Source organism: Tinamus guttatus, unplaced genomic scaffold (genome assembly GCF_059628265.1).
Source record: "Tinamus guttatus ecotype Peru unplaced genomic scaffold, ASM5962826v1 Tinamus_guttatus_pri_ptg000147l, whole genome shotgun sequence".
In the NCBI taxonomy this organism is placed as follows: Eukaryota; Metazoa; Chordata; class Aves; order Tinamiformes; family Tinamidae; genus Tinamus; species Tinamus guttatus.
The window spans coordinates 1-17,734 of record NW_028288681.1 but is presented as its reverse complement, the minus strand read 5'-3'; the positions used below and the strand labels follow the sequence as shown (position 1 = coordinate 17,734).

At 66.9% G+C, this 17,734-nt stretch overlaps 1 protein-coding gene across 1 annotated transcript; it reads right to left on the bottom strand.

Moving 5' to 3' along the window:
- Nucleotides 1-447: 447 nt before the first annotated feature.
- LOC148595166 (telomerase Cajal body protein 1-like) lies at nucleotides 448-9,575 on the bottom strand. The gene is made up of 11 exons (XM_088522081.1): nucleotides 9,554-9,575; nucleotides 9,406-9,457; nucleotides 7,894-7,995; nucleotides 6,493-6,601; nucleotides 5,282-5,370; nucleotides 3,622-3,712; nucleotides 3,408-3,540; nucleotides 2,444-2,652; nucleotides 1,917-2,020; nucleotides 1,528-1,671; nucleotides 448-616 (listed from the first exon to the last, which is right to left on the bottom strand). The coding sequence occupies exons 1-11, from the start codon at nucleotides 9,573-9,575 to the stop codon at nucleotides 448-450; spliced, it is 1,224 nt and encodes a 407-aa protein (XP_088378207.1).
- Nucleotides 9,576-17,734: the final 8,159 nt, after the last annotated feature.

The following is a 17,734-nucleotide window of genomic DNA, read 5'->3' as shown; positions in this document are numbered from 1 at the left end:
GTTGGCTGGTCAGTGTGGGTGTTGGGGTTAGTGCAGGTGTAGTTCTAGCTAGTTGGGGTGTGGGGGCCTAGCAGGAGGCACCAGAGCAGGTGGAGCCGGGGTGTTGGTGTGGCTGGGGGTACATGGTGTGCAGGTGTAGCTGAGCAAGCCACGGTGTCTGTGTGGGTGTAGCCACATTCCTGTTGGTATAGGAATAGCTACCCCACTCGCTCGGTGGTGGCAGAGACTCAAAGGAGACGTTGTTGAGTACAAACACTTCAATGGCAGCGGGGCAAACCCCCGCACAACACCCCAACACGCACAGCCTCACCCACAACCCCCAACGTACGCACCCCGCCACACACACACAACCCTGCTTGCGCACGCGTCTCTCACACACCCACGACCCTGCGTGCGCCTGTCCCTGCACACCCGCACAGGCGGCGCACACCCGCTGCACAACCGGCGCTAGGCCGTGGCTACCCCCGCCCAGCTCCAGAGCTGCAGGCAGTTGTTGCCGCGGGCGGGCGGCCCTTCGGCCTCCTCCTCCTCCTCCTCCTCCTCGGCGCTGGCCCAGGGCTCCGGGAACAGCCGCTGCCCCGATGCCGTGGCCAGCAGCGGCAGGCTGGGGTGTAGGCTGCGGGCCCAGGCGTCCGGCTCAGCTACCCCCGTTCCCGAGGGGCCCAGGCGTCCGGCCTCAGATCCCGCCGTTCCCGAGGGGCCCAGGCGTCCGGCCTCCCTTCCCCCCATTCCCAGGGGGCCCAGGCGTCCGGCCTCAGCTCCCCCCCCATTCCCAGGGACCCAAGAGGTCCCCCCCAGGCAGGGACCCAGGTGTCCGGGAGCCCCCCCCCACCCAAATCCCCTGATGTCCCCAGTCCCCTCCCCAATGCGGGACCCACGTGTCCTGGTACCCGCCCCCGCCAGGCGTCCGGGCACCCCCATGCAGGGGCCCAGGCGTCCGGGCGCTCCCCACCCTTGGGTGCCCCCCACACACAGGGGCCCAGGCATCCGGGCACCCCCATGCAGGGGCCCAGGTGTCCGGGTGCTCCCCACCCTTGGGTGCCCGGGTGTTCCCCACCACCCCTAGAGGGGCCCAGGTGCCCAGGCGCCCCCCACCCTTGGGTGCCCCCCCTAGGCAGGGGCCCAGGCATCCGGGCACACCCCATACAGGGGCCCAGGTGTCCGGGCGCTTCCCACCCTTGGGTGCCACCCTCAGGCAGGGGCCCAGGTGTCTAGGCACCACCATAGGGCACCCCTATAAAGGGGCCCAGGCGTCCGGGCACCCCCATCCTTGGGTGCCCCCCACACACAGGGGCCCAAGCGTCCGGGCACCCACATACACGGGCCCAGGTGTCCGGGCACCCTCACCCTTGGGTGCCCCCCACACACAGGGGCCCAGGCGTCCGGGCACCCCCCACCCTTGGGTGCCCCCCGCACACAGGAGCCCAGGTGTCCGGGCACCCACATACACGGGCCCAGGCGTCCGGGCACCCCCATCCTTGGGTGCCCCCCCCACGCAGGGGCCCAGGGGTCCGGGCCCCCCCTCACCTGGCGCCGTTGACGCAGTCGCGCAGGGCGCGGAAGCGCAGCAGGGGGGGCAGCAGCGGGGGGGTCCCCGGCGCCGGCGCCGCCGCCGTGTCCCAAACGCGGACCCAGCCGCTCGAGTCGCCGCTCACCACGAAGCGCCCGCTCCTGCGGGGGCCCAGGCGTCCGGGCGCTGCCACCTCCCCCCCCAATAATGTAGGGACCCGGGCACTTGGGGACATTGTCACCGCCGCGCTGCGCACCCAGGTGACCAGGACATCGTTGCTCCCCAAGGACCCAGGTGTCTGGGGACAGTCCCCAAAGGGACCCGAGTGGCCCCAATCCCAGGAGCCGGGGGTCCCGCTGCCCCCCCCCGCCATGGGGCCCAGGCGTCCGGTCCCCCCCGCACGTACGGGTCGAGGTCGAAGGTGACGCGCTGGTTGGTGGCCACGGGCCGCTCCAGGGCCACCAGCGGCTCCTCCAGGCGCCGCATGTCCCAGCACAGGATGTGCTGTGCCTGGGGGCGGGGCCGTCAGGAGGACACGCCCCCCCGGCTCCGCCACATCCCTCAGCCCGGTCCCACCCCCTCCCACTTTGACCCCACCCCCAAGCCTTGAGACTCCGCCCAGCACTGCAGGCCCCGCCCCTTCCCTTGGCCCCGCCCCCAACACCCTCCCTCCCTCCCCGCCCCACTCTGTGCCCCCAAACCCATGACACCCTCCTCTGGAAAATCCCACCCCCCGCCACTAGCCCCGCCCCCTTTTATGGACCCACCCCTTCCCTTGGCCCCGCCCCCAGCTCAGCCCTCCCTCCCACCCAACCTTGCCCCCATGACCCCACCCCCTAGGTAAACCCCGCCCCCCAAACCCGCCCCTGCCCCCTGACCACGCCCCATCTCGGCCCTCCCCCCGCAAGCCCCGCCCCCCGAGGCCCCGCCCACCTTGCGCCCCCCCGCGAGCAGGCGCTGCCCGTCGGGGCTGAAGCGCAGGTGGGTGGGGGCGAAGGGCAGGGGGGGCAGCAGCGCCACGGCCCCGCCCCCTTCGCGCGGGTACAGCCCCAGGCTCCGCCCATAGGAGCCGCACGCCAACAGCGCCTGGGCGGGGCTACACGCCAGGCAGCCAATCAGGCCGCGCTGGCCACGCCCCCCCACTGCACCAGCCCGTCAGCGGATGCCTTGGGGGGGAGGGGGCGGGACCCCGCCCCGCCCCCCCACTGCGGCCCCCTCCCCTCCGTGTTTGGCCCCGCCCCTGCCGTGACCCCGCCCCCTGCTATCACAGTCCCGCCCCCTACCACCCCACAGCCTGGCCCCGCCCCCCACGTGCTGGCCACACCCCCTAGGGAGCAGATGCGGAGCCCCAAGCCCCGCCCACTCCAAGCCCCGCCCCTCCTGCTGCACACGGTGCCCTACACGTGTGTTTTGGGGTGCCCGTGTGCGGGACCCATGTGGGGACGTGTGACACAAACGTGTCCCCCTGTCCCCTCCGCACACCCCGGTCCCTCCACGTGTCCCCCTACACCCGTGTCCCCTGGGCCCCCTGTGTCCCCCCATGTGTCCCCACACACCCCTGTCCCTCCCCTTGTCCCTGCACACCCATGTCCCCCCGTGTCACCCGTGTCCCCCTCCACACCCGTGTTCCCACACACCCCTGAGTCCCCCCCCCTTGTTCCCACACACCCCTGTCCCCCCACATGTCCCCACACACCTGTGTCCCTTGTCCCCATGTCCACCTCATGTCCCCACACACTCCTGTCCCCCCACATGTCCCCGCACACCCGCATCCCCTGGTCCCACTGTGTCCCCCCAGCATCCATGTCCCCACACACCCCTGTCCCCCCGTGTGTCCCCTGGTCCCCTCATGTCCCCCACATCCCCCCGTGTTCCCCCCCCGTCCCCCCGCGCTCACCGGCCGTGGGTCGCGTCTCGCACAGGCGCCCGGGCCGCTCGGTGACGAACACCCTGACGGCGCCGTCGAAGCCGCAGAACAGCCGGGCGCCGTCGGGGGAGAAGCAGAGGCTGCGCGCGGCCACCAGCTCGTCCTGGGACACGGGGCGGGTGTCAGCGCCTGTCACCCCCTCCCGGGACCCCCGAACCCCCCACCCGGACGCCGGGGCCCTCACCAGGTGGTTGTAGGCGCGGAAGGAGCCGCGCAGGCTCCCGTCGAAGGCGTCCCAGAGGTGCACGGGGTTGTCCCGGCTGCTGCTGGCCACCCTGCGCGGCCCCGCAGTGTCACCCGGCGTCACCCAGCGCCCCCCGTGTCACCCAGCGCTCCCACCCTGTGTGGCCTCACAGTGTCACCCGGTGTCACCCAGCGCCCCCCGTGTCACCCTGTGTCACCCAGCGCCCCCACCCTGCGTGGCCCCGCAGCGTCACCAGGTGTCACCCAGTGTCACCCTGTGTCACCCAGCGCTCCCACCCTGCGCGGCCCCGCAGCATCACCCGGTGTCACCCAGCGCCCCCAGTGTCACCCTGTGCCATCCAGTGCTCCCAGTGTCACCCAGTACCCCCCGTGACACCCAGCGCCCCCCATGTCACCCGGCACTCCCACCCTGCGCCTCCCCCCCCAGTGTCACCCAGCACCCCCCGTGTCACTCAGTGCTCCCAGTGTCACCCAGTGCTCCCAGTACCCCAGAGAGCTCCCAGAACCCCCCCAATACTCCCAATATGGCCCCAGTGCCCCCCAATAACCCATGGTGCCCCCCAGTGTCCCCAATAACGCCCAGTGCCCCAAATAACCCCCAGGGCCCCCCAGTGTCCCCAACACCCCCAGTGCCCCCAAGAACCCCCAGTGTCCCCAATAGCGCCCAGTGCCCCAGTGTCCCCTCAGTGTTCTCAATAATCCCAATGCCCTCAAGAATCCCCAGTGCCCCCAATAACTTCCAGTGCCCCCTTCCGGTGTCCCCAATAACCCCAGTGCCCCCAATACCTTCCTGTGCCCCCCAGTAACTCCCAGTGCCCCCAAGAACCCACCCAGTGCCCCCCAATGCCCCCAGTGTCCCCAATAACTTCCAGTGCCCCCTCAGTGTCCCCAATAACCCTAGTGCCACCCCATAACTTCCAGTGCCCCCCAGTAACTCCCAGTGCCCCCAAGAATCCCCCCCAGTGCCCCCCAATGCCCCCAATAATCCCAGTGCCCCCCTCATTGTCCCCAGTAATCCCAGGGGTCCCCCAATGCCCCCAAGAACCCCCAGGGTCCCCAATGGCGCCCAGTGCCCCCAAGAACCCCCCCAGTGCCTCCAAGAACCCCCAGTGTCCCCAACAACTTCCAGTGCCCCCAATAACCCCAGTGCCCCCAATAACCCCCAGTGCCCCCTCCCAGTGTCCCCAACACCTTCCAGTGCCCCCCAATGCCCCTCGTGCCCCCTCAGTGCCCTCAATAACCCCAGTGCCCCCCAATAACCCCCAGTGCCAATAATGCCCAGTGTCCCCAAGAACCCCCAGTGCTCCCAATAACCCCCAGGGTCCCCAATAGTGCCCAGTGCCCCCTCAGTGTCCCCAATAACCCCAGTGCCCCCAATACCTTCCAGTGCCCCACAATGCCCCCTCAGTGTCCCCAATAACCCCAGTGCCCCCCTCATTGTCCCCAGTAATCCCAGGGGTCCCCCAATGCCCCCAAGAACCCCCAGGGTCCCCAATAGCGCCCAGTGCCTCCAAGAACCCCCAGTGTCCCCAACAACTTCCAGTGTCCCAAATAACCCCAGTGCCCCCTCAGTATCCCCAATAACCCCGGTGCCCCCCAATAACCCCAGTGCCCCCCCAGTGTCCCCGGTGTCCCCGCACAGGCAGCTCTCGGGCCGCGCCGACGCCATCGGGGGCAGCCAGCCGTAGTCGTAGACGCCGTCGCCCTCGGGCACCCGCAGGGCCGGCACCTGCGCCCGGACGCCTGGGTCCCTCCTGCCCGGGCACCCGGGGGGGCTGCGACACCCCCGGGATCCCCGAGACCCCCCGGGACCACCCAGAACCCCCCTGGGAGCCCCAGATGCCCCCCGGGACCCCCCGGGACCACCCGGACCCCCAGACGCCCCCCGGGACCACCCAGACACCCCCGGGGACCCCCAGATGCCCCCTGGGACCCCCCAGACACCCCCCGGGACTCCCAATTCCCCCCCCCCGGGTCCCCCAGACCCCCCCGGGACCCCCGACCCCCGCCGGGACCACCCGGACACCCCCCGGGTCCCCCAGACCCCCCCCGGGACCCCTAGACGCCCCCCGGGACCCCCGACCCCTCCAGGACCCCCAGGCACCCCCCGGGACCCCCAGATGCCCCCCGGGGACCCCCCAGGCACCCAAGGGGGCTCCCAATGTCCCGGGGAGCCCCTGGAGCACCCAGTGTCCCCCCCCCCAGCTCCCGCCCGGACCCTATAGATCCCTCCAACCCTGCCCGCCCCTCCCTGCTCCGGGGACCTATGGGCCCCTATGGACCCCTGGCACCCCCAAATATCCCCTACAACCCCCCCCTCCAGAACCTAGGAACCCCTATGGACCCCTGGGACCCCCCCAACACCCCAGAACCCCCCCCCTGGAACCTATGGACCCCTATGGACCCCTGGGACTCCCCAACAGCCCGGAACTTGCCCCCCCCCCCCCACCCCGGAACCTATGGACCCCTGGGACTCCTCAACACCCCAGAACCCCCCACCCGGAACCCAAGGGCCCCTATGGACCCCTGGGACCCCCAAATATCCCCTATGACCCCCCCCTCCCCATGCCCCCCCCCCAGGAACATATGGGCCCCTTAAAAATCCAGGGACCCCCCCCAGGACCTTATAGGCCCTCCACATCCCCCCAGCACCCTATGGGCCCCCCACATCGCCCCAGCACCCTATGGGACCCCCACCCTATGGGGGTGCTAAACCCCCCCCAGGGCCCCCTCAGGCCCCCCTTAAACACCCCAGATACCCCCCAGCACCCCCCATGGGCCCCCAAACACCCCCTCAAAGCCCCCCCCAAGCCCCCCGTGACCCCCCCCAATCCTCAGCCCCTCCAAGTACCAGCTCGGGCAGGGCCCCCCCCGCGTCCCCCCCCAGCCGGGGGGGCAGCTCGAAGACCCGCAGGGTGTTGTCGTCGCTGCAGCTCAGCAGGCAGGAGCCGTCGGGGGCCCTGCAGGGGCCCAGGCGTCCGGGAGGCTGCAACCCGCCCCCAGCCTCCGCACAACCCCCCACCTCCACCCCCACCTACCGGGGCCCAGGCGTCCGGGTAACCCCCTCCCATTGACAAGGGGGGTCCAGGGGCTTTGTCCCCACAGGGGCCCAGGCGTCCGGCTCCCCCAATCTCCTGCCTCCCTTCCCTCCAGGGGCCCAGGCGTCCGGGTACCCCCTCGCATAGACAAGGGGGGTCCAGGGGCTTTGTCCCCCCCAGGGCCCAGGCGTCCAAGTACCCCCTCCCCATAGACAAGGGGGTCCAGGGCCTTTGTCCCCTCAGGGGCCCAGGCGACGGGTGCCCCCCTCCCATTGACAAGGGGGGTCCAGGGACTTGGTCCCCCCAGGGGCCCAGGCGTCCGGGTACCCGCTCCCCATTGACAAGGGGGGTCCAGGGGCTTCGTCCCCTCAGGGGCCCAGGTGTCCGGGTACCCCAATCTCCCCCCTCCTTTCCCTCCAGGGGGTCCAGGTGTCCGGGTACCCCCCTCTCATAGATAAGGGGGGCCCAGGCGTCCGGGTACCCCCTCCCATTGACAAGGAGGGGGTCCAGGGGCTTTGTCCCCCCAGGGCCCAGGCGTCCGGGTAATTCAACCTCCCCCTCCCTTCCCTCCAGGGGCCCAGGTGTCCGGGTACCCCCTCCCATTGACAAGGGGGATCCAAGGGCTTTGTCCCCCCAGGGGCCCAGGCGTCCGGGTAACCCCTCCCATTGACAAGGGGGGTCCAAGGGCTGTGTCCCCCCCAGGGCCCAGGCGTCCGAGTACCCCCTCCCCATTGACAAGGGGGGTCCAAGGGCTTTGTCCCCCCCGGGGCCCAGGCGTCCGGGTAATTCAACCTCCCCCTCCCTTCCCTCCAGGGGCCCAGGCGTCCGGGTACCCCCTCCCATTGACAAGGGGGGTCCAGGGGCTTTGTCCCCCCAGGGGCCCAGGCGTCCGGGTACCCCCTCCCATTGACAAGGGGGGTCCAAGGGCTGTGTCCCCCCCAGGGCCCAGGCGTCCGAGTACCCCCTCCCCATTGACAAGGGGGGTCCAAGGGCTTTGTCCCCCCCGGGGCCCAGGCGTCCGGGTAATTCAACCTCCCCCTCCCTTCCCTCCAGGGGCCCAGGCGTCCGGGTACCCCCTCCCATTGACAAGGGGGGTCCAGGGGCTTTGTCCCCCCAGGGGCCCAGGCGTCCGGGTACCCCCTCCCATTGACAAGGGGGGTCCAAGGGTTGTGTCCCCCCCGGGGCCCAGGCGTCCGGGCCCCGCTCCCGCTCACCACACGCAGCCCTTGAGGAAATTCTCCGGCCGCCGCTCGAATTCCCGTCGCCCCTCGGCCACCAGCTGCGGCGCCCGGAGCAGCTCCGGGGGCGGGGGCGGCCTGCGGGACCCCCCCACGCCGAGATGTCACGGCGAGGGGGGGGCCATAGGGTGCTGGGGGGGATATGGGGGCCTATAGGGTGCTGGGGGGGAAGGGGGAGGCCCATAGGGTGCTGGGGGGCCCCATAGGGTGCTGGGGGGTATATGGGGGTCTATAGGGAGCTGGGGGGGTGCAGGGAGCCCATAGGGTGCTGGGGGGATGCGGGGAACCCATAGGGTGCTGGGGGGATGCGGGGAACCCATAGGGTGCTGGGGGGGGATGTGGGCGCCTATAGGGAGCTGGGGGGGTGCAGGGAGCCTATAGGGTACTGGGGGCATGTAGGGGCCCATAGGGTGCTGTGGGGGCCCATAGGGTGCTGCGAGGAAGTAGGGGGCCCATAGGGTGCTAGGGGGTATATGGGGGCCATAGGGTGCTGCGGGGACCCGTAGGGTGCTGGGGGGGATGTGGGGGCCCATAGGGTGCTAGGGGGGCCCATAGGGTGCTAGGGGGGCCCATAGGGTGCTGGGGGGGATGTGGGGGCCCATAGGGTGCTAGGGGGGCCCATAGGGTGCTGCGGGGAAGTGGGGGGCCCATACGGGGCTGCCAGGGCCCATAGGGTGCTGGGGGGATGTGGGGGGCCCATAGGGTGCTCGGGGGTATAGGGAAGGCTTATAGGGAGCTGGGGGGTGCAGGGAGCCTATAAGGTGCTGGGGGCCCATAGGATGCTTGGGGGGATGTAGGGGGGTCCATAGGGTGCTGGGGGGGATGTGGGGGGCCCATAGGGTGCTGGGGGGGGTTCCCTGGATGTTTAAGGGGCCCATAGGGTGCTTGGGGTGGGGGGGTCGTTGGGGATATTTGGGGGTCCCAGGGGTCCATAGGTTCCGGGGGGGATTCCAAGGGTGTTGGGGGGTCCCAGGAGTCCATAGGGGCCCATGGGTTCCAGGGGGGGTTCTGGGGTGTTGGGGGGTCCCAGGGGTCCATAGGGGTTCATAGGTTCTGGAGGGGGGGGTTGTAGGGGATATTTGGGTGTCCCAGGGGTCCATAGGGGCCCATAGGTCCCCGGAGCAGGGAGGGGCGGGCAGGGTTGGAGGGATCTATAGGGTCTGGGCGGGAGCTGGGGGGGGGGCACTGGGTGCTCCAGGGCCCCCCCCGGGACATTGGGAGCCCCCTTGGGTGCCGGGGGGGGTCCCGGGGGGCATCTGGGGGTCCCGGGGGGGAATTGGGGGTCCCGGGGGGGATTTGGGGGTCCTGAGGGGGGAATTGGGGGGTCCCGGGGGGCACCTCGGGGTCCCGGGGGGGGAATTGGGGGTCCCGGGGGGGGAATTGGGGGTCCCGAGGGCATCTGGGGGTCCCGGGGGGGCATCTGGGGGGTCCCAGGGGGGGAATTGGGGGTCCCGGGTCCGGAGGGGCCCCGGCGTCCGGGGCACTCACGGCTCCTCCTCGGGCTCCAGCGGCTCCTCCGGGCCCCGCCCCTCGCCGGGAGCTGCGGGGGGGGAGGGGGGGGGTCAGCGCGGCCGGGGGCCCCGGCGTCCGAGCCCCCCCCACGGGGAGCCCCGGGACCCCCCCCGCCCCCACGCACCTTCCTCCATGGGCGCCGCCATGACGGCCGAGGCCCCGCCCCTCCCGCGGGAAGCGAAATCTCGCGAGAGCAGTAAAAAAAAAAGAAAAAAAAAAAAAAAACCCAAAACCCCCCAAACTGCTACAAAACCCGCCCCCCCCTCCCCGCCTATAGGACCCCCCCTTCCTCCTATGGGACCATTGAGGGCCTCCGCGGAGCCCATAAGGGCCCTGGTGGGCTATACGGGCTCCATATGGGCCCGGACATGCTCTATGGGGCCATTGAGGGCCTCCATGAGGCTCATTAGGGCCTCCATGAGGCCCATAAGGGTCCTGTTGCACTCTACAGGCCCTATAAGGGCCTCCGTGGAGCCTATACAGGGCATGGCGGGCTATATGGTCTCCATATGGGCCCAGACATTTTCTACGGGGCCACTGAGGGCCTCCATGAGGCCCATAAGGGTCCTGTTGGACTCTACAGGCCCCATGAGGGCCTCCGTGGAGTCCATATGGGTCCTGGTGGGCTATATGGGCTCCATACGGGCCCGGACAAGCTCTACGGGGCCATTGAGGGCCTCCACGAGGCTCGTGAGGGCCTCCGCGAGGCCCATAAGGGTCCTGTTGGACTCTACGGGCCCCATGAGGGCATCCACGGAACCCATATGGGCCACAGTGGGCTATATGGGCTCCATATGGGCCCAGACATGCTCTACGGGGCCATTGAGGGCCTCCGCGGAGCCCATACGGGCCCTAGTGGGCTATATGGGCTCCATATGGGCCCGGACATGCTCTACGGGGCCACTGAGAGCCTCTGTGAAACCCATATGGGCCCCAGTGGGCTATATGGGCTCCATATGGGCCCCAACATGCTCTGCGGGGCCACTGAGTGCCTCCGTGAGGCTGAGGAGGGCCTCCACAAGGCCCATATGGGCCCTGGTGGACTCTACAGGCCCCATGAGGGCCTCCTTGGAACCCATATAAGTCCTGGCGGGCTATATGGCCTCCATATGGGCCCCGACACGCTCTACAGGGCCATTGAGGGCCTCCGTGAGGCTCATTAGGGCCTCCCTGAGGCTTGTAAGGGCCCTGATGGACTCTACAGGCCCCATGAGGGCCTCCGCGGAGCCCATACGGGCCCTGGTGGGCTATATGGGCTCCATATGGGCCCCAACATGCTCTATGGGGCCATTGAGGGCCTCCATGGAGTCCATATGGGTCCTGGTGGGCTATATGGGCTCCATATGGGCCCGGCCATGCTCTACGGGGCCATTGAGGGCCTCCATGAGGCTCATAAGGGCCTCCATGAGGCCCATAAGGGTCCTGTTGGACTCTACAGGCCCCATGAGGGCCTCCGCGGAGCCCATACGGGCCCTGGTGGGCTATACGGGCTCCATATGGGCCTGGACATGCTCTACAGAGCCATTGAGGGCCCCCAAGGAGCCCATACGGGCCCTGGGGGGCTATATGGGCTCCATATGGGCCCGGCCATGCTCTACGGGGCCATTGAGGGCCTCCATGAGGCTCATTAGGGCCTCCATGAGGCCCATAAGGGTCCTGTTGGACTCTACAGGCCCCATGAGGGCCTCCACGGAGCCCATACGGGCCATGGTGGGCTATATGGGCTCCATATGGGCCCGGACATGCTCTACGGGGCCATGGAGGGCCTCCGCGGAGCCCATACGGGCCCTGGTGGGCTATACGGGCTCCATATGGGCCTGGACATGCTCTACAGAGCCATTGAGGGCCCCCAAGGAGCCCATATGGGCCCTGGGGGGCTATATGGGCTCCATATGGGCCCGGACATGCTCTATGAGGCCATTGAGAGCCTCCACGGATCCCCTATGGGCCCTGGTGGGCTATATGGGCTCCATATGGGCCCAGACATGCTCTGTGGGGCCATTGAGGGCCTCCGTGGAGCCCATACGGGTCCTGGAGGGCTCCTGTGGACCCCAGGACGCCTGGGCCCCGTCCTGCCTCCGGGCCCCCAAAAAAGCGGCGCCGCAGCTGGATCTGGGGCCCCTTTTTATTAATTTTATCTTTAAAAATAACGCGACATGGGGGGGGCGGTGAAGGGGGGGTCCTGGATGCCCTTCCCCCCAATCCATCCCCTCCCGCCCGGGATATGAGGGACCCCCATGATATGGGGAGGGGAGGGGGGGGAAGGATTTGGAGGACCCTGAAGTTTGGAGGGGAGGCACCGGGTTTTGGGGTGAAAGGGAACCCTATAGATATATGGGGGGTGCAGAGTATGGGAGGCGGGCATGGATATTGGGGGGGCCCAGGGATATTGGGGGGCTGGGATATAGGGGGCCCCTATGGCTAATGGGGGGTCCCTAGGATATGGGAGACCCCGTGGATACTGGGGGGGGTCCTGTTTTTTGGGGGCATCTCCTGGGATATTGGGGACCCCTATGGATATTGAGGGGGGTCCTGGGCTACAGGGGGACCCTGGGAGGCACTGGGGGGTCCAGGGACACTTGGGGACACCTGGGGACACCAGAGGGGGACACTGGGAGGACCCGGGGGGGGAGACTTTGGCTCTGGGTCAGTCCGGGGGGGCGACACACGAGGGTCCATTTGGGGACGGTGACGGTGACGGTGACGCTGTTGGGGGTGGTGCCGGTGTTGGTAGCGGTGTTGGTGGCAGTGACAGTGACGCTGGCGGTGCTGGTGCCAGCGCCGGTGTTGGTAGCGCTGCCGGTGTCGATAGCAGTGTTGGTAGCAGTGTTGGTGCCATTGACAGTGTCGGTGCCGGTGTTGGTAGCAGTGTTGATGCCGGTGTAGGCAGAGATGTCGGCAGCAATGTCAGTGTCAGTATCGGTGTTGGTAGTGGTGTCGGTACCAGTATCGGTGCCGGTATTGGTAGCAGTGTTGATGCCAGTGTAGGCAGAGGTGTTGGTAGCAATGTCAATGTCAGTGTTGGTGTTGGTAGCGGTGTTGATGCGTTGTGGGTGTAGGCAGCGATGTCAGTGCCGGTGTTGGTAATGATGCCAGTGCCAGTGTTGGTAGCGGTGTTGACGCTGTTGCCGATGTAGGTAGCGATGTCAGTGCCAGTGTAGGTAGCGATGTCAGTGCCGGTGTTGGTAGCAGTGTCGCTGCGGGTGTCGCTGCGGCTGTCGCTGCGGGTGTTGCCGCCCCTCACAGCTCGGCGCACCGGTCCTGGCGGCTGTAGTGCTCGAACTGGCTCTTCCAGCGCATCATGTAGGAGCTCCAGCGGTGGAACTCGAGGCGCCACTGCCGCTCCGCCTCCTCCATGTTGTCTGCGCCACAACCGCTCAGAAACACCCGGAAACGGCCCCGAAACGGCCCCAAATGGCCCCCAAATGCCCCAAGTGCCCCCAACAGCCCCCAAATCCCACCAAATGGCTCCCAAATACCCCCAAATGGCCCCCAAACAGCCCTAAGTGCACCCAGCGCCTGCAAATCCCCCCAAATGGCTCCCAAATACCCCCAGGTCCCCCAAACAGCCCCCAAATCCCCCAGACAGCCCCAAATAGCCCCCAAATGCCACTAAATGGCCCCCAAATCCCCTCAAACAGCCCCAAATGGCCCCCAAATGCCCCAAGTTCCCCCAAACAGCCCCCAAATGCCCCCCAAATCTCCCCGAACAGCCCCAAATAGACTCCACATGCCCCCAAATACCCCTAAGCTCCCTAACCCCCCCCAAATGCCTCAAAATGTCCCCAATCCCCCAAACAGCCCCAAATGCCCCCAAAACAGCTCTCAAATTCCTCTAAATGCCCCCAATCCCCCCAAACAGCCCCAAATAGCCCCCAAATGCCCCCAGTTGGCCCGCAAATTCCCCCAAATGGCCCAAGTTCCCCCAAATGGCCCCCAAATACCCCCAAACAGCCCCAAAGGGACCCCAAATGCCCCTGAACTCCCCAAAAGAGCCCTCAAATGCCTCTAAGTGGCCCCCAAGTCCCCCAAAAGAGCCCCAAATGCCCCCAACAGCCCAAACAGCCCCCAAATCCCCCCAATGCCCCCCCAAATCCCCGCAAACAGACCCTAGTTGCTCCCAAATGCCCCCAACCACCTCCAAATGCCCCTAAATGCCCCCCAATGCCCCCAAACAGACCCAAAGGGCCCCCAAATGCCCCAAATAACCCCAAATGCCCCCAAAGAGCCTCCAAAGTGCCCCCCAAATGACTCTATGCCCCTCAAATGACCACAAAACCCCCCCAAAAAGCCCCTAACCCCCCCAAACCACCCTCATCTCCCCCCCCCCCCACCAAAAGGCTGCTCCCTCCATCCTAATCTGGCCGGGGGGGTCGATTTGGCCACCCGGACGCCTGGGCCCCCTCTGCGGGGGGAGGGGGGACTTGCAGGGGAGGGGTTTGGGGGGGGGTCATGCCCCCCTGCACCCACCCCCCATACATCCCATAGGGCCCCCCCAAACCCCTTAGGGGTCCCATAACCCCCTCCCTCCCCACATACTCCATGGGCCTCCCCATATGTAGCCCCATATACCCTGCCCCATAGCCCCCATGCACCCCCCGGCCCCGCAAAACCCCTTATGGCTTCATATCTCCCTATACCCCCATGGGTCCCCTATAGCTCCCATGCATCCCCTTATAGCCCCCATGGGTCCCCCTATAGCCCCAATGCACCCCCTATAGCCCCCATTTATCCCCTATAGCCCCCATGCACTCACAAACCCCCTTATAGCCCCATAGCTCCCCATACCCCGCCATGGGTCCCCTATACCTCCCATGCAGCCCCTAGAGTCCCCATTTATCCCCTGTAGCCCCCATGCATCCCCCTATAGCCCCCGTGCACCCCACAAACCACTTATGGCCCCATAGCTCCCCATACAACCCACAGGTCCCCTATAGGCCCCATGCACCCCCCATACCCTCCATGCCCACCCTATAGCCCCCCCATGGGTCCCCTATAGGCCCCATGCACCTAATAGCCCCCATGCACCCCCCCATGCACCCCCATGCCCACCCTATAGCCCCCCCCGTGGGTCCCCTATAGCCCCCATGCAGCCCCCTATAGCTCCCATGGGCCCTATAGCCCCCCCATGGGTCACCTATAGCCTCTATACCTTCCCTCTCCATCACAAGCCCCCACATTGGAGGTTTTGGAGCCCTTGCACACGTGTGTGCGAGCGGCCACCTGCACAGCCGGCTTTGTGCACACGGATCCCCACACGTGCACATGCGTGTGCAAGGGGCCCCAGGAGCACGTGTACAAGGTGCTCTGGGGTGTGCGCACGTGTGCAATGACCTCCAGGGTGCACACATGTGTGCAACAGGCACTAGAGTGTGCACACGCATGTGTGATGTCTTCCAGCGCTTGCACACGTGTGCAAGGTGCTCTGGGATGTGCACACTTGTGCAATGTCCCCCAGGGCGCACACACATGTGCAACAGGCACTAGAGTGTGCACACGTGTGTGCAATGTGTTCTGGTGCTTGCACACATGTGCAAGGTGCTCCGGGATGTGCATCCGTGTGCAATGACCTCCAGGGCGCACGCGTGCGTGCAATGGGCAGTAGAGTGTGCACACGCGTGTGCAGTGTGCCTCAGTGCATGCACACATGTGCAAGCCCTGAAGCACACACATGCGTGTGCAACAGGCACTGGAGCACGCACACGTTTGCAGTGTGCCCCAGAGCTTGCACACGTGCAAGCTGTGCACTGTGGCACGCACATGTGTGCAAGCGCACACCCAACCCTGGGTGCACACGTGTGTGCCAGGGCAATGCCACGCGTGTCACCCCTTTGCACACACGTGTGCCAGGAAGCCCCACATGCATCAGCCCTTTGCACATGTGTGTGCCAGGGCAGTCCCACGTGTGTCATCCCTTTGCACACACGTGTGCCAGGAAGGCCCACACGTGTCAGCCCTTTGCACACGCGTGTGCTGGGCAGTTCCATGTGTGTCAGCCCTTTGCACACGCATGTGCCGGGGCAGTCCCACATGTGCCCACCCCTTGCACACGCATGTGCCAGGAAGTCCCACACGTGTCAGCCCTTTGCACACGCGTGTACCGGGGCAGTCCCACATGCGTCAGCCCTTTGCACACGCGTGTGCCGGGGCAGTCCCACACGTGTCACCCCTTTGCACACGGCTGTGCCGGGACAGGTCCACGTGTGTCATCCCTTTGCACACGCGTGTGCCGGGGCAGTCCCACATGTGTCACCCCTTTGCACACGCGTGTGCTGGGGCAGTTCCATGTGTGTCAGCCCTTTGCACACGCATGTGCCGGGGCAGTCCCACATGTGCCCACCCCTTGCACACGCATGTGCCAGGAAGTCCCACATGCGTCAGCCCTTTGCACACGTGTGTGCCAGGGCAGTCCCACGTGTGTCAGCCCTTTGCACATGTGTGTGCCAGGGCAGTCCCACGTGTGTCATCCCTTTACACACACGTGTGCCAGGAAGTCCCACATGCGTCAGCCCTTTGCACACGTGTGTGCCAGGGCAGTCCCACGTGTGTCACCCCTTTGCACACGCGTGTGCCAGGGCAGTCCCACATGCGTCAGCCCCTTTGCACACGCGTGTGCCGGGACAGTCCCACGCGTGTCAGCCCTTTGCACACGCGTGTGCCAGGGCAGTCCCACACGTCTCATCCCTTTGCACACGCGTGTGCCGGGGCAGTCCCACACGTGTCACCCCTTTGCACACGCGTGTGCGGCCTCAGCGCAGCAGCGGCGGCAGCAGCAGGGGGAGGGGCAGCAGGAACGGGACGAGGGGCCCAGGCGTCCGGGCCGGGCAGGGGCCGCCCGGGGGCTGCCCCACATGGTGACAGAGTCGGGGTCACTGGAGGGGCCCAGGCGTCCGGGGCGGGGGGGAGGGAGATTCCTGCAGCTCTGCTCCCCGTGTCCCCAGTTGGGGTCCCCACTTGTCCCCTGAGCCACAGGGTCCCATGTCCCCCTCCTCGCCATGTCCTTGTCCCCAATGCGGGTCCCCCCCGACCATGTTGTACCCCCCCCCAATGTCCCCATGCCACCCCATGTCCCCCATGCCGTGTCCTCCAGGTCATGTCCCCCTCGTGCCACCAGATGTCCCCATGCCACTCCACATGCCCATGCCATGTCCCCATGCCACCTCCCTCCATGCCATGTCCTCCTAGGCCACCAGATGTCCCCATGCCCTGTCCCCCATATCACATCCCCCCCATGCCACCCCACACCCCCATGTCACATGTCCCCAAGCCACATCCCCCATGCCATGTCCCCCGCCATGTCACCCCCATATCCGTATGCCATGTCCCCCCATGCTCCCATGCCACCTCATGTCCCCATGCCATCCCGTATCCCCATGCCATGTCCCCATGCACATTCCCAAGCCACCCCATGTCCCTATGTCACATTCCCATGTCACCCCATAGTCCCATGCCATGTCCCCATGCCACATCCCCCATGCCACCCTGTATCCCCATGCCATGTCCCCATGCCACATTCCCATGCCACCCCTTGTCCCTATGCCACATTCCCATGCCACCTCTGTTCCCACCCCATATCCCCATGCCACCTCATGTCCCCATGCCACATCCCCCATGCCACCCAATGTCCCTGTGTCATGTCCCCATGCCACCCATATCCCCATGCCATGTCCCCAAGCCACCCCCTGTCCCCATGCCACATCTCCCATGCCACCCTGTATCTCCATGCCACATCCCCCTGCCACCCCATGTCCCTGTGTCACATTCCCATGCCACCCCATGTCCCCATGCCATGTCCCCATGCCACCCCATGACCCTGTGTCACATCCCCATGCCACCCTGTATCCCCATGCCACATCCCCATGCCACCCCATGTCCCCATGCCATGTCCCCATGCCATCCCATGTCCCCATGCCACATTCCATGCCATCCCATATCCCATACCATGTCCCCATGCCACATTCCCATGTCCCCATGCCCCAATTCCCATGCCACCCCATATCCCCATGCCACCCCATATCCGCATGCCACCTCATCTCCCTATGCCACATTCCCATGCCACCCTGCATCCCCATGCCACATCCCCATGCCACCCCATGTCCCTGTGTCACATCCTCACGCCACCCCTGTCCCCATGCCATGTTCCCATGCCACATCCCCCACGCCACCCCCATGTCCCCATACCATGTCCCATGCCACATTCCCATGCCACCCTGTATCCCCATGCCACATCCCTTGCCACCCCATGTCCCTATGCCACCCCATGTCCTATGCCACATCCCTATGCCATATCCCCATGCCACCCCCA